Below are 17,717 nucleotides of genomic sequence, written 5' to 3'. Positions count from 1 at the left end.
TCCACACAGAATATGTAAGGCAATAATATTTAGCTTAAACATCTTATCCTGGTATTTACAGAAAACGTAGGCCTGGATGAGACTTGTTCAAAATTCAGCTACTAACTAACACAAGATGCTTATCCAGCAAATCTTTAAAGAGCAGATTGGATTTGTTAGAAATGATTTTAGACACACTTTTAATCTGCCTTGAAACTGGGAATGGATTTTGTGACTGCCTGCAGACTCTTCTGGGACATTTTGCATTGTAACAGACTATATGTTTCAACTTCTTGTAATAAGAGGAGGGGTTTCAGCGTTTTTTAATACTTGTTTAGTACCGAGTTTGTACTCATCTGTTTTAGACTTCCATGTACTCATCTTGTTTGTACTCTTATCTGTTTAAACTTCTGTAACTTCCATAAGAAGGGCTGCTACATTAGGCTGTAAATGACTGTTTACTTCTAAAAAGAGTAAAGTTTTTCGGAAAAGCAATTACTAGTCAAAAGTTTGTGGATTAGATTTAATCTATTTAGCTCTCTTCCAGACTGAATTAAACTCTTTCATGCAAGTAAAGACTGGTAAAATTAATCTAGGTAAAATCAAAATGTCATCAAAACTAGTTAAAATAATAAAGCACATAAAGATTGTTAAACTTAGAAGCTCTTATCAAAATAATTCACAATTTTGGAATTGCTATGCAATAAAAAATAGATATAACCAATGTAATGATCAAGGTGACACAACTGATACAAACAATGTTTCATCTTACTTGTCAAGGGCTGTGCTGGTAGGCATGCTCCTGCCAAATCCTCGGACACCCATCTGACAAAAGTATGGAATGCAAGATAGATTGGCAGCAATTATAGCCAATGAATCTGATGCATTTACAAAGAAACCATTTTGGCCGAGGATCATGTAGCGGTCCTGGAGAAGAAAAGCAATTCAAAAAAGCCTCTTAAATTCCATGTATTGGGGAGTGGTAATTTCTTTTACTAGATCCACTGTAGGTAGAGATGAAAAAGAACAGTTGGGTTACTCACATCCCTCTTTGGAAGAATAATTTACTGGCATCATCCTGGCAAGTTATAGTCTCACTGTCACACCATCACTCCCTCCTGCCTTGCAAATCAAAACTCCAGATCAGTCTCTAGCTTCAGCCTACTACATGACACTTCAGTACCTCTGTTTCTGCCAAGAGAATGCTTGCGTAGGAGAATCTTTTTGCCAATGACACGCACAATTAGGGGAGTAGGAGGGTGTTTTGTGTTTACTGACAACAGAAAACAGCTTCTGTTCTTCAGGAGCTTTTCATCCTTCTCCCACTCTGTCATAGCAGAAAGTTGTTTCTGAAATATTTTGCTGTTTACAATGCTGATAATATAACATTATAAAATTAAAAGAAACAGAGATTATGATTCAGGGCTTTATTTGGCTAAAAATCCCTTAATTTATGATGCTAGCCAAAAAGGACTTAGCATTGTTACTGCTTACTGCGACCAGTATTTATTATCAATATATGCTCTCTTCCTAACTAGGGAATAATAGTTACACAAGTACAAAAAAAAACCAGCCTGATATTTAAAGAATTCTCATTCTGTCTTGAAATTCTGCTTGATTTGAAGCTATCTGCAGAGATAAATTACAGCATATGTGTCTGATTTATGGGTTGCAAATGCTACCATCTGTACCTGAAAGTAATACTGCTTTCAGCTTCAAGGGCTTACTGAAAAGCAAATAAATTATACTTACATGTCCTATATCTGACCCCAGACAAAACCACAACTATGGTGAAACCTCGAGACAGATCAAAATACTTACTCCATCAGCATCAAATGCAGCTCCAAATCCATACTCGCCACCCTTCATAGCCTCCAGCAAGGCAGTCGCATACGTTAAATTTGGATCAGGAGGATGTCCACCAAAGTCCTCCAGAGGAATACAGTTTATGGCAGAATTTGCAGGAGCTCCCAATTCATCACACAAGATTCTTCTCACATAAGGTCCCATAACTGTGAAAACAGAAATCTGCCATGCAATCACAAAAGCGTATGCCTGACATTCAGATTTTTCACAGCACCATGGAGATCTGATACAAAACATACACTCAGCAATTCTATACATCTGTCCTAGCAACAAAACCCAAATGATTATGTCACAGAGGAGTGTGTGATTGTCCCCCCAGTAAATCATTAGCTGGAATGTCATGAAAAACATAATTCTTCACTACTGGAAGTGAAAAAGTAATCAGTGAATGTTGAAAGATGCGCTTTTTATTTACCCATAATTATGTAAAGAAATTATCAAACACATAGAGGGTTTCTTCTCACTAGAATAAAAACAAAATGCTATTCTGGTTATTGACTGTTACCCATAAACATGTGAGTGACATTTCAATATGAATTTGCCCAGACTCAGCTTCTCTCTGTGGCTTCTTTTTGGGAATAGAAGACTGATTAATATTTTTTCTGAAGAAAAAAATACCCTATTTTCTTTGTTGTTTAAAGAAATTCTTGTATACACTTAATCTATGTGTACTGTATATTATATTATGGATATTTCTCCACCAAGATGCAAGGTCATAAAGCCAATTCTCTATTACCTTATAAATAAATGAAATAAACTCAGTCCTGTAAAATTTTTATGATGCATCAGTTTTTCTAACCCCAAAACAGATTATCCATATTTTTGACCACATATAAACATTTTTAACACTCAGTAACAGATCTGGACATCAGAGCTCTACAATATATTTGAGTAACATTCTCTCCAATACTACACATGGCAGGAGGCAGTGCTTTCCTCATTGCTCCCTCTGCCTTGTTCACGGACACCGTATGCCCTTTTGCCACAGACTGGCAAAACTGGGTGTTCTCAATGATTGGATGCAGACTATAATCCTTGGCCAGCCTGTGATCTTGGGTGTTCACACTGACTGTGAATGCACTGTGATCTTTTGAACAGTGACTGACACTGTACTAGATAAAATGCTTTGCAGAAGTTTTGTGAGTCCATCCAGTTCCCTTTAGCAGTCTGATTTTGTAGTCCAATTAAAGAATGAAACCTGGTTTGTTTGATGGAATTGTTTTCCATAAGATAATGTTGAACAGTCTTACATTCCTATCCTTCAAGTCATTATTTGTAGAAGCCTTTATTTTATATTTTCATAATATAGCCTAAGAGAGATCTCATACTAATTTGTAGTTCCGCAAGTGATGCACCTTATATTTTGTTAGTATCAGCACATTGGTCTCCTTGCTGTCCTCTGTGACACTTGCTTTCAATTTGCCTCCAATACACTGAAATTTTTTCACCTTTAACATTAGTAAGACAGAGGTCTCAGACAACTCTTGAAGGACTCTTGGGTGCAACTTATTCAGATTTAACTAGTTTTATACCATTTAGAATTTGCTCTTAGTAAAAGGCTGCGTTGTAACCTACTTGGTCACTGCACATAGAAACATACTTCATCACCCTCTCATGTCAAGATTACCTCATCCTGCTTGCCTCCAAATGCAGAAAGAGAACTTTTATTGGACCCATATGCCTTCACTTATTAAGTAAGATACACCTTTTTGCCTAGTAAGGGATCTAATTTGTTGTTAAGATTGCCTTTGTTAGTAGTATAACATTAATCCTTTCTTATTACCCTTAACTTTACATAAAAGTCTGACTTTTATATACTGTCCTGTTATTGGGAGAACAGTGCAGTGTATCATTTTCATAGGAAAGCTATTTCAGTGTACCAACAATTCTGCCCTGATAGCAACTTAAGTTCATACCTCCATTCATGGCATCAATCCTTATTTTAATCTGGTTGGGTCCAGTCAGCAAATTTCTGATCGCATTGAAGTCGAAGATACTTCGAAGGAGATTGAGGTAGATTTCCACAGAATCCACAATTTCCACTAGAAAAATCACATGGAGAAGTGTGACTACAGTTCACACATGGGAAAACATCTCTTCCAGCACACTTCCACCAGTCATACAACTCACCTGAACTTAGAACATACAACCTCTACCTAACATGGATTTGCTATGAAGCCCATAGAGGCAAAGTCAAAGACTCCCTCTGCCTTTACTGTGGCTACCATCAAGCTTTAAGTCTTGAAAAGATCAAAAGTTTCGTTTGCTAGAAGACTGCAGAGATAAGGTTGACTGTTCCTATATCACTGAAAAAATTTATGAGAGTATATTAAATCAAAGCAAACTCTCCATATATCATTCACTAAAGCACAGAAACCTTTGCCAGCTAAACAGGTTTATTCTCAGAGGAAGAGGTGTCTGTGATAAGTTGCCACCCCATGTTTTATTCTTCTATCTGACAGCAGTATCTATGTGCATCATTTCACCATGAGTAACATGCATCCTATTCTTCTAGGTTTTGGCACCAGGAATACCTGTGTCCAGTTTGTTGTCAATCTACCACTATAATTTTGCACTGTATATCTCATTGATTTAGGAAAGTAAGGCTCAGATACAACATCTGGTTTTTACTAAGTTTTTAATAACTTGAATTCTAAATTTATAAAAGCAGAGCACTACAATTTTTCTAGTTCTTAAGGATGTAAAACATTACACTAAAATTAATTAGTGAAAATAAGTCCTTCATAATTAAAGCAGTTACCAAATAACTGTCAAAAGCCATGCTTCTCAGTCATCTTGGAATGAATTACTTTTCCTCATTAAATTTAAAAGCATATGTTACACAAATGTCTTTTCATCTGGTTAAATGAGTATCTTGAAATATTTCAGCTACAAGTTAAATTATTAATTAGAATGTCATTCAGTTTTGCTCAGAAACACTGATATTACCCTAATGCCCTTCTTTTGGGTAACATGAAAATGACAGACATTTTTTGAGCCTGACAAAAACACTTAGAATACATTGTGTAAATGAGCTTGAATGAAGAAAAAAAAAAAGGTTCTCAAAGCTGAAAAATAATCCATAAAATCTATTCAACAAAGAGTCAGTTCTACGGCATAGGTCAAAAGTCTCAAGCATTCACTAAAATTGTATTATTGTATATCTTCTATGCTCTGCTCCTAACAGGATTTAAATAGGCTCTAAGCTTTACACATATGAATAAATGTGCCAACTCCAGTGGAGCTGCTCGCACATACTAAAACAAAGTGCATGTAGGATTACAGTCAAAACATAAGACTTTCATCTTAGGTTTTAACTAGGTTTACTCTCACTTGCTTCAACACTGCTGTAGTCTTGATTCAAAGGAGTTGGCTCATACAACTAAAAAAGTGGAAGTTTTAAATACATCATATAGTATCTTAAATTACCTTTTAAATTTTTTTCATTCTTTCTTCACTTTCAATTGCATTCAAATCCAATATACTAACCTATAGTAATCCTCCACTTATAAGCTAATTACACTGATTTAGTAGGGTTCCCTGGTAGCTTTACTGTCTCAGGTTGACATATTCTTGAAATACATGATTGGGAAATTATTTTTTCTTAGAAAAACATGGAGAAACTACATGTAGGGGGGAGGGGGGGTCTCATTTTTATTTAGAAAAATACAGTTTGGAGAGAATAAAAACTTGAAAAAGCAAAATTTAAAACTGTGGCAATTTTATGATTCCAGAGCGATGTTGGAGCTGAATTTTCCTTGCTTTTTTTTGCCTAAAAAAGCCAAACATGTTCTTTGCAATAAATGGAAAACAAAACTCAAACAACCAAAACATAATTTAAGGGCTTTTTGAATAAAAAACTTTATTTGTCAAATTGTAAATTGTCTCAAAACATAAAGTTTGGTAGAAAATAAAAGGCTTTAACTGTAGGACATCAGGAACGAGGAAGAGTTCTTAAGGCCACACAGTTTTATAGAATTCGAATATATGAAAAGTACATGTCAATACTCCTTCCTTTGCTTTCAACTCCTTCAAGAAAATGACTGTATTAGATCATTTTAAATCAAGTGTAGGCATAAAAGTATACACATACTTAAAATCAAGTATGTGCTTCAGCATTGCCTTTACATTTGGAGTCACTGGATATATAGTGCCTTACACATCCCACAACTTCACATTGCAGAGAGTGTGAGCAAAGAATGAATAAACTGAGACTCTCACGAATTCTGTCAATTAGCCTTCCATAAGCAAACCATTCCAAGTCCAAAAAGGTTTGTGTTTACCTAACAGCAAGCATAAGCATGTATATCTGGCAAAGATAATTGGCTAAAAGATGAGACCTGATGCACTTAAGAGGCTGTAACTCAGCTTCCTTATGTGCAAAACAAACACAACACTTACCTATAAATGCACACAGAATTGGACACAAGCAAAAAGAGTTGGAAACCATGGTACAATTAGAAAACTATGACCCAGCTGCTATCATGGAAACGTGACGTGACAAGTCACATGACTGGAGCACCGCAACTGAGGGTTACAAGATTTTCAGAAGACACAGGCTGGGAAGGAGGGGTGGAGGTGTTGCATTCTGTTAAGGAAGGGATAGATTGTGAAGAGCTGCCTCTGAGAAACAGCATGAAAAGTAGAGAGTCTATGGGTGAAAATCAAGGAGCAGACCAACAAATGATAACTGGTGGTGGGGATCTACTACAGGCTGCCTGATCATGGGAGCCTACTAACGAGACCTTTTGCTTTATTAAAAAAACCCTACTTCCATTGGCAACCTCACACTTGACTCCAAATTTTTCTCCAGGTCTCCCGGGACTGCAGTTAGCTGCTCGAATAATTCCATCAGATGCTTTAATCTTGCAGATTATATATGACTGACCAATGCCATCTACCCACATTTCTGTAATGCCATGGTCCCACATGGCATCTTATCTCTGAAATGGAGAGACATGGCTATGAAAGATAGACTATTCAGTGGATAAGGAATTGGCTGGATGAACACAGCCAGAGATTTGTGGTCAATGGCTCTATATCCAGGTGGAAGCCTGTGAGGAGTGGTGCCCCTCAGGGCTCTGTTTGGGGACCAGTGCTCTTCAATACCTTTATCAATGACATTGACAGCGGGATAGAGTGCACCCTCAGCAGGTTTTCAGAGGACACAAAACTGAGCAGTGCAGTTGACACAAGAGAAGGATAGGATGTCATCCAGAGGAACCTGGACAAACTTGAGAAGTGAGCCCATGGGAACCTCAAGGTTCAACAAGTCTAATTGCAAGAAGCTGTACTTGGGTCAGGGTAATCCCAGACAAGAGTACAGACTGAGAGAAGAACTCATTAAGAGCAGCCCTGTGGAGAAGGACTTGGAGATTCTCATGGAAGAAAAGCTGTCCGTGAGCCAGCAATGTGTGCTCACAGCCCAGAAAGCCAATGCATCTTGGGCTGCATCAAAAGAGGGATGCCCAGCAGATTGAGGGATGTGATTCTGCCCCTCTACTCTGACCTTGTGAGACCCTGCCTGCAGTGCTGAGTCCAGCTCTGAGGCCCTCAACACTAAAGAGATGTAGACCTGTTGGAGCAATTCCAGGGGTCCCACAAAGATGACCAGAAGGCTGGAGCACTTATCCTATGAAGACAGGCTGAGAGAACTGAGGTTGTTCAGCCTGAAGAAGGGAAGGTTCTGGGGAGACCCTATAGCAGCCATCCTTACCTAAAAAGGCAGCTGTGATTTTCTTCACAGGCAGATAGTGATAGGACAAGGGGGAAGGGTTTTTAACTGAAGGAGGAGAGATTTAGATCAGAAATTAGGAAGAAGTTCTTTACTCAGAGGGTGCAGAGGCACTGGAACAGGTTGCCCAGAGAAGTTGTGGATGCCTCATCCTTGGAAGCATTCAAGGTCAGGTTGGATGGGGCTCTAAGCAACCTGGGTCTAGTAGAATGTGTCCCTGCCCATGGCAGGGAGGGTTGAATCTAGATGATCTTAAAGGTACCTTCCAACCCAAACCATTCCATGATTCTATACTGCCTAATATTTTGAGAACTTTGAAAGAGGCATTTTGAAGAACTAAAATTGCTAATATAATTACCCATTGTCACTCTGCAACAGTTCTAATATTTAGAATCAGTGGATTTATCATGCAGAAAAGCACACATTGATACCTCGGAAAGGTTTGAACTTGTTCTCCAGATCAAATTCTTGTCTTCCTAGGCGTGATAAATCAACTCTGAGATCAGGACAAATTGCATATTCCTCCAAGGTTTTGCTGATTTGATAGATTTTTTCTGAAACTATATCTGGAGCAGGTCCTATGAAAGAAAATAATGTGGTGGGTCATTTCTTCTAAATGAAGGCCCCCTATTTTAAAAGTGAGTGCTATAGCAAACATTTTTTCTGAATATATTAAAGTTACTGAGAAATAAACATGAACAAAGTACTATAGTAAATAAGCTCTGTTCTTTCACTGTAATACAGGTTTAAAACATTTTTTTAAAAAAAACAAACATGGAAATACAGTGCATTACTGACAACATTTTGATTCACATAGAGTATTTAAATCAATCATTATCCAGGGGCAGGGAGGATGAGAGAATCAAAAAAACCCAGCCATCTTTCTTCGGGTTTATTGCTCAAAGACTGCCTTTTTTTAGTCTACATGGAATCTCAACATAGATATTGAAGGAAAGCCTGAAGGAAAGTTTCTGGTGTTTCACAGGACTTTCTGCAAGTGCACACTTGTGAAGGTCAGAGGCTTTGTGTTTCACATAGCAATCTTCCAGTATCTGAAGGGGTCTACAGGGAAGCTGGAAAGGGACTCTTCACAGTGATAGGACAAGGAGTGATGGCTACAAATTGAAAGAGGGGAAATATAGATTAGGTATTAGGAAGCAATTTTTTACGAGGAAGGGTAGGGTGGGACAAGATGATCTTCAAGGTCCATTCCAACCCTTGAACATTCTATTATTCTATGATTCTATGATTTTTTATTAGATAAAATTATAATTTTAAAAGTCTTACCAGCTTAATAATGATGCTCTATTGCAGTTTTCTCCAATGGCTTAATGACAATTATCGTTGTTGGAATTCAAAATACCTTAATTGCTTAACAATTAGCAATTACAACTGATCTTCAAGGTCCATTCCAACCCTTGAACATTCTATTATTCTATGATTCTATGATTTTTTATTAGATAAAATTATAATTTTAAAAGTCTTACCAGCTTAATAATGATGCTCTATTGCAGTTTTCTCCAATGGCTTAATGACAATTATCGTTGTTGGAATTCAAAATACCTTAATTGCTTAACAATTAGCAATTACAACCTGGTACAGTTATGCCATTCACATCTTAATTGTGAATTACTTTCATTGCCAAAATGAAAATGGCTCTATTTTTAAAGATTTACTGTCAATCAAATAAAATACAAGGGCTTGATGCAAAAAATTACCAGATGAACTACGCCGTATGTAGTGCAAGAGTTGAGACTGAGTTACAACAAAAGTCCTTTCTTGCTTATCTGACTCTTCATAGCTCATATTAAAGGCACACCTTCACCCTGAAAAATGACTTCCTATACCCTCTTTTATGAATTTCCTCTCCTAATCCAAAGCCTCTTTGGAGGTTTTTACAGTGCTAACTTTCCACTCCTCTAGTGCAGTGCAGCTATGCCACATAAATGAGTCTGATCCATCTCAGACACGGTGTACCAGATGGTTCAAAGCAATACAAGAAGTAACACTCACTTAACTCTTCATTTGTCTTAAAAAATTACTTCTTACGCATCTAATCCAAACCCATCCAAAAGTTGAGGACGGGTTTCATTAGCTCCAGATCATCCTTGATAGATGGATGTATTTTCTACTGATATTTCCAGCTAAGGACATCCCACAGTGGCACTCAACATTCTTTTCTAGAGCTATAGAAACAAACCACTTCTGCTTGACCAGGATCTGCAAAATAGACTGAGCAAGAACACAGAGCAACAATAGCATTCCTAGGAACTTGCTGCTGTGCCTAACCATTCTCCAAGTTTGAAAGCCTTGCCTAATACTTAACCAGCATTTTCTCAGCTGCAACTAAAACCAAGTACTTTTCATTATGTCCCTGCTGATTAATATAAATAATTGAACCTTATGACCTGTGTTTGTGGACTGTTTCCTATACAAAGCTAAATAGCCTTTCTGAATTTTCTTTAAAAAGGCCAAGCACACTAAAAGGCATGCACACCAACTGTTACTCATTTATCAAACAGATTTTAGGTGTATGTGGTGTTTTAAAGTTTATAAAGTGCTAATGCATCTAATGGGTTGGCTCTGGTATGTGTGTGCTGTGACCCTGGCTTTCTCTCTGGCTGACCTTACACAGTCCCTTTAATCTCTCTGGGATTCAAGCCTATTCTGTTTATAAAATCACAGTCGTTTGACCATGCACATTTTTCAATTAAACAAGGGACAAGGGAGAAGCACTCCCTTCACAAGTCCTCCCACCTTCAAACTGGGGAAGAAAACATTTTTAAAGCACTTCCAGATCAGTTTTTTCAGATGGAAAGCACACTACAACGTGTCGGTAACTGTCACTATGATGTTTTATGGGAGTACACAGACCTATAATGTAAAACATACACAATGTATAACATATTACATGTGTTAGCTTGTCAGTTGGGGAAAACAACACATTAGCTATATACACAAATTCCATTATTCAGCCATGGAATTGCAGTAGTTAAAATGGTACAACTCCCTCCTTGTATAAAACTGGGTAAACATAAGAAGTGCTTTCTTCCATACAAGAAAATTAGTTATACAGCTTACAGCACTTCTGAAATTAAATGCTTTAAAGTAAATGCCAAGACAAGCAACACAGAAATATGATCAAAACAGAGCTCCCTCATAGGCATCGTTATAAAAGGATCGGAACTGTTACAGTGATCTGGCAGACTAGATGAAATACTATAAAGCAGGATGGCAAGCCTCTTGTTTATAAACATCTTACAGCTACCACAAGGACTTCATTGAACATTTAATGCTTATTTTACAGACCCATGTAAATGAATACACTCCTATTACTGGGGGAAAAAAAGAAAAAAGGAAAGGGTGATGCATATGTTCTTCATAGTTTTAACAGAGTAAATGAAAAACACATAGTTAAAGTTGCTAGTTACCCTTGTCAGTATATTTTCAGCATACCAAGATGCAATGTTGTAGTGTGCTATTAAAAAAAACCCTACCTCCATTGGAAACCTCAAACTTGACTCCAAACTCTCCTCCAGGTCCCCCAGGACTGTGGCTAGCTGTTAGAATAATCCCACCAGCTGCTTTGATCTTTCGGATGATACATGAAACAGCAGGTGTGGATAAGATACCATTCTGTCCAATAACCAATCTGCCGATCTAGGTGGAAAAGAAAGCCAGAGTACTCTGAATGTAGTAAATCTTTGAAAATTAATATATAAACACAACACATATAGGTATATATGTATAGGATAGAAATGATAAAGTTCTAGTATGAAACATATTTTTCTGCAGAGAAAAACACATACGCAAGTTGGTTGCATGCTAATCTGGAGCACTGACAAAATATATTGTACCCTGGCCCATTTAACCCCAGTGGCCTGTATACTCACAGTAAAGCAAGAACACAGCCATGACAGTGATTTGCAAAGCTCCCAAGCATAGCATTGGGCTATGATCCTGGTATCAAACCTTTCCAGATATCCCCACAAACAAACCAGCAAAACCCCACAGATACCAGTATAGTTTATGGATGCAGTTTGTAGGGCTGGGGCTTTAATTAGCATGAAAGAGAACAGCAGGAGACTGCCTTTCTCCGAGCAGCCTTTCAGTGCAATCAGAAGTATCACTACACGTTAGGTCTTGCAGTCTCTTGCAGTGACACCTCTATTACCAAGACACCCTTGGATGTCCTGCCCCGCAGAAAGCATTGCCCCTCCTTCAGCCATTAGTTACCCCTTGGCTATTCCAGATAAAGAGGGTGTGTTTCCCAGGGCACTGTTGAGCATGGGAAGTTCCCACTATTCTTAAAGCAAAAAAACCCTTTCAGGTGGTGTTATTAAACACTGACTCAATGTGTTTGGTATTACGTGCAGTTCCACTGCAAAGTTCCAATTTCAAAACCTTGCCTTTATCCCCTACAGAGGTGCTACAGTTACAGCTTAACATAAATAATCTAGGAGCCAACCAGAAATGTATTTACAAAGAAGTACACAAGAATTCCAATTTGGGGGAAAAGGGCAGACATTAAAAAATTAGGGGAGATTAGTGTCACAGATGAGAACTGATGCAGCTGCATATGGAGCTTAAAGGGATAATGCAAATTTTTGGGGTTTTTTAATAACATCGCTTTACAAAAATGAAACACCACCACCATCACCACTATTGAGCAGTAGTTTAGGAAGGGATGTGGGGGAGGGAAAAGGAGGGAGAGTCAGAACACTGAATCCTTCCCACTGCCCATCTAAATACAGACTGGGAATTCAACCTCAGAGTTCCTACTCTAGTTTGATGAAGATTTGATAGTTCTACTGTTTGTGTGGAAAAGCAGCAGCACAGGACGTGTCACTACCTGCCTCCTTTCCATAAAGAGCTGTTCCTTCATATACGGATGACCTTCTTCTGGTCACTCATGTGAGGCCCTTAATGATTACTTAGAAGTGGGGTTCCAAATAAATTCAGAAAAGCAAAGGATTAATAGATTATTTATTTAGCTTGTTTTTGTGAACTATTTTAACTTTCAAAATAAAGACTCCTGCCATGAAATTATCAACCTATAAAGTAAGCACAAGTTACCTTTTGATGACTGTCACAAAGCACAAACTATAGTTAGCCGTTTCTTATTCACTGAGAATTACAAGATCTGCTTTCAAATGTTACAAAATGTACAGAAAATGCATTCTGTTAACTGAGATTTCTACCTCAAGATCTGATGATAGGATGATCGACTGTCTACCTGGTTCTCTTCTCACAGTCTTTTCAGATAACTTTGAAGCCTATGGATTGTTGCTAGAAAACAGACGAGCTACCAAAATTATAAATACAGTTCATCGAAAATCTTTCATTTGACTTGCTGTTGCTACTATTAGGAAAATTTTTTGTTTCATTAATTTTTTTTCTCCCAGGTTCAACCAATTCTGAAGGGAAAAAGAAGCCGAGAAAAAAATTATAGAAAGAAAAACATGATGAAAGTAAATAATTAAAATGTTTGGTTTGAATATTGTCTCTTCCTTTTTACAACTATGAAGCATGTAGAAAGCTAGAGCAATGACTCAATCTTCCAAATACAGCTGTCAGAAATGGGTGCCAGCTATTAAAACAGTATTGTGTATGGGTAAGCAAAAGGAATATGCCAGTGATTACATTTCACAAAATGCTTGAAAATAACAACACTGAATCTATCTTGAGGTACTCAAGTATAAATGCATTTATACTTGCATACAGGCTTTTCATGAGCACATTTTCTGAACTTCTAAATCTAAACTAGTGACTCTTATTTTTTGCCTTCATGCACATCAGAAGCATATTTTTAAAAGTTTGTGTCAGAACACACAAATTGCCTAGCACTACCAACTCACCATATTTTCATTTTTTTCCATTCAACAGATGTTGCAGAAACCATTTTTCCCATTTTTCTGGATGCTAAATATTAATATGAACATGAGTAATTTGATCTGCCTTCAGCATTTGTCGTAAGACTTTTATTTCCATACTCCTTAGAAATATTATTTATTATGCATATTTCTATACTATAGAAATACTGCAATATTTAAAGGATCATGAGAGTCAAATTACATGAATGATACACTGGTATTTTACTGCAGTGACTACTGCAAATAGTTTCACTTTATATGAAGGTCTTTGGAGCTTTCATGAAACACGCTGAGGACAGTGCAGACTTTAGAAGTGTAAACGTGCCTCTTGTCTTCCTCTTCTCTCTTCAATTTGATGGCAAGAATGCACAATGGCATCTTCTCTTGCTCAGAAGCTCTTCATTTTGTCTCTGAACCAAATACTAAACTGACAATTAATTATTAACAATGAACACTCAGATTTACAGACTTCTCACAATCTGGGCTAAAACAGTAACTAAATAATGTCCACATACAGACTCACAATTAAAGTTCCAGCAATATCCTTCTGAAAATCTGGGGACAATTTCATAGCATGGAAAGCTTGTCTTTGGAATTCAAAAACTTAAATGGCTACAAGATCACAGGCGTGTAATATCTCTTCTAATACTGTGTCCCTATGCCACATTCGATTTTGTCACCCTTTTAGTAGCAACAGCAGAAACAAAGATTCGCAGCACACAGTTACAGCTGAAAGATTACTCCAACAAGTACTTTACAAGAACATTTTTATGCAATATTACCAATTGCAGCTGTGCATTTTCAGACAATTCAGTTGATTATCATGGAGTCACTTAATGCTTTTTTTATTATTTTTCCCAGTAATCTCTCACATGCCTCAGTCAGTTATACTTAAAAGAACATGAAGCAAGCAGAGTACATCCTGCAGAACATGGGGCTGTGCCTTCCTATCTTTTATTGTAGTATCCTAAAGATGACTGAGCACATTCAAGCAGAAGCAAATACATCAGTCACACAAGACAGGGAGGGGGGGCAAAATTTGCATGGAAGGACATGGAAAATAAAACCAATACGGTATTACACAGAAGACAAGTAGAAAAGTCAAATTTCTGCCATTTCAAACTTCTACAGCATTACTGGCAATACTCTGCAATCTCCCCAGCATGTCACCATGCCTTTCCACATTCAGAGTTCCATATTCATATTCCACATCAGCTTCTAATCTGCCACTCACAAACAGCAGCTTCTCCTTTAGACCTGTCCTAAACTTTGCATCAAAAATGAGACACCCTATCCAGCTGGTGGGTCTAATGGAATACTTGCATCGAATTCATAGAGGAACTGTATTGTAACTGATGGAGCCTTTTACCTCAGTTCCTCCAGACTCTAAGGCAGAAGGACACTGCTGCTGTCAGGACACAAGTGAAAATGGAAACAGAGCCACAGATACTCTCCTACCACTCTACTTTGTAAAACTGCTTGTTGCAACCCAGAATGGTACGGGACTTGTGCCTGGCCTTCTTCATGCACCTCCCGCCCTCCTGTGACATGCATTGTCTTAGCCAAAAGTGTTTGCTACAGCCCGAGCTGTGTGCCCCATCAAAGGGTGGCCCTGGTTGGCCACTCTCAGCTCAGAACAGAAAGATCTGGTGGAGCACATGCTACTTGCAGCTGCAGAGCAGGGACCAGCCTGTAGCTGTTGGCACCAGTGGAAGCCTATGCAGTCTATAGCTGTGGAGCCTGTACCTGCAGCCCCAAGCTGCAAGGCACGAGTCAGTGGGACTGAAGATGAGAAGAAAGGCCAAGCACTGGCAGCTGACTGGGCAGGGGGCCTCATCTCATTCCTTGCACTGGAGCCTATGCCAACCACGCTAGGCTGTTAACACAGGGGGAATGTGGGATGAGTCACCAAGTTAGAACAAGAGGAACCTAGCAACTCTAAAGGGCAATGCATTTACAGTTGATAATAGAAAATCACTTTTATTTTTGTAGTCAGCAGGCACTACTAACCATGACACTCGGTATGTGCCTTCCAGAAAGCAGATTCAATTTCAGACTATATGGCTATCCCCCTCCTAGCACTCAGGGGTGGCTAAAGGTTTTGAATGCACCTTCCAGGCTTCCACACATTTCATTAGATCCTGCCTACATCAGCTCACTTCTTTCATGCCTTCTAATGACATTAACCTCATTCAAGGGATACATCTTTGCCCTCGGGAGTCTTCCCTTTTTCTCCCCCTACTTACATAGCACAGCAGTAAACAATGCCATCAGGGAGGTTTAGATATTTTCCCAGCAGATGTATTTTAACAGCCAGAGAATGAAACATACAAACAGTACTCCCTAAGTAAATCTGAGACTTATGCATTTACAGTGCACTTGAGAGAAATGGAGGTGAGGGTGAGCAGGGTGAAGATGTTAGAGAGGGAATGAAGCATTAGCACATGGAAATGGAAAGCTTTTCCAGCATCAGTACCTCCCCAGCAGCTCCCCACAGACCTCACCATTTGTGGGGACTGTGTTATTACTAAGAGTATCATGCATGAATTCAGATATTTCTGGGAACTGTGAGCAGAAAAGTTTGGGGTTTGGCTTCAGAAAACAACAGGGTGAAACTGTTTCCAAGAAACTTGGAGTAACTTAAGAAAGGGGAAGCACTACTACAGCAAGGGGCCAGAAATATGTCAAACTGGAAATCTCCTGAGGTCAGAAAGATATTCAAGGGAGACAGAGCAAGATGGAGAATGTGACAGAAGCAGCAGGAAGGCTGACAGGAAAAATAAGTCTGGAAGTAGTCTTGAATACAACATAACCTGGCTGAGAAGCCCCTGCTCTTCTAAACCTTGAATTTCTTGTGTTCAGCACTTCAGCCCTTGTGGTCACCCGGAATCTGTAACCCCCTCTTGTAGCTCCTACCAGTGTGAGAGCGGGCAAGGACCTCAGCCTCAGCAGGGCAGTTCTTGCTGCTGGGCTCTTTATTTAGTTGTTTGCTGCACTTTATCCCACCTGCTAAACAGGTACAATTCCAGCAGCACAGAGTGACACAGGGGATGGGGCTAGGGAGCAGCAGGGCCCTGTGTCACCTTCCCAGCAACTCCCCACACATCAGCCCACTCCCTCTGCCCTATGCTCACCTCCTGCATGTGCATTCCCTGACACTGAAGATGAAACATCACTATCCTACCTTTGCCACTGTCCCCTCAACAGCCCTCCTCACACCCTGAGCCACATAAACCCTGGCCTCTACCAAGCCCCTGTGTGAACACTGAAATCTCAGGCATCACTTAGCATCTGCTTGATGCTAGCAGTGTGTTGAAAACATGATTTAAATTTAAAATATTCATTATTTATCCCAGACTGGCTGTTCTATATAGTTTGTTTGCAACAACAAAGCAGCAGGGAGAACTTGGGCACATTCAGAGACTCACTTCAAAGTTGAAAGATCACCTGGTTATAAAACGGGACTGCATTGAAAGAACTGAGCTTTTGAAAAACAATTGAATTCCCTACAAAAAGAAATGCTATAAAAATTATATTACTTCTTTTGCCAAATCTGGAGAATCAATTTAGCTATCATAACAAGAAACAGCAGCTTCAACTCTGCTTTGAAACAGAAACTTCAAGCCTACATTACCTGGCATTTCCAGTTTTCTGTACATGCACATCCACACACGGATGTGCATATACCTAGCAGAAGGCACCAGTTTTCTTCCTTAGTTCTTTCCTGTTTTTAAAACTGCACAAGTAAAAGCAGTAACCCATCTGATCACAGAGGTTTCTGCCACTGCTGTCTTCTTGTATTTTCTAATTTGTTTGCAAGTGAACAATAGAACAGAACTATTATTTTCTTAAGACGCAGCAAAATTCTGACTTCCTCTACCTTCAGTAATACGGTTTTCCTTGAATATTTTAAAAATACCCTGAGAAGCAGACACGTGTCTGATAACCTCTTGGTTCCCAGATACTTATTTTTAACTCCGCTACATTTTCTCCCGAAGAGTGAACACTGTTTCACCTCCCATTCCTGCCTCCTAACACAAGGTGTGAAAGAGCACAGCACCGGCGGCAGCATCCTGAGTTTGTCACCATCGCCGCTGTCACACCCCGACAAAGCCCAGCGGCACAGCCCAGGAGATGCACGAACCGGCACGGCTTGGGCACGTCCCGCGCGGAGCACTGAAACACAGCCGGGCGCCAAGTTCCTATCAGTTTTATTTTTATATTGACTAGGTTATGACATCGGGAGGTTCTCCCCGTGCCTCGGG

At 39.0% G+C, this 17,717-nt stretch overlaps 1 protein-coding gene across 1 annotated transcript; it reads right to left on the bottom strand.

The window, feature by feature from the left end:
• Window positions 1-751: 751 nt before the first annotated feature.
• Window positions 752-11,239, bottom strand: LOC103799492 (putative PGM5-like protein 2; the record flags this gene model as incomplete). The annotated part of the gene is made up of 5 exons (XM_009071817.1): window positions 752-906; window positions 1,801-1,991; window positions 3,762-3,887; window positions 8,011-8,157; window positions 11,077-11,239. Coding segments are annotated over 5 exons (782 nt in total), but the record flags the coding sequence as incomplete, so codon positions are not given.
• Window positions 11,240-17,717: the final 6,478 nt, after the last annotated feature.

Source organism: Acanthisitta chloris, unplaced genomic scaffold (genome assembly GCF_000695815.1).
Source record: "Acanthisitta chloris isolate BGI_N310 unplaced genomic scaffold, ASM69581v1 scaffold17803, whole genome shotgun sequence".
In the NCBI taxonomy this organism is placed as follows: Eukaryota; Metazoa; Chordata; class Aves; order Passeriformes; family Acanthisittidae; genus Acanthisitta; species Acanthisitta chloris.
This window is presented reverse-complemented; position numbering and strand designations above follow the sequence as displayed.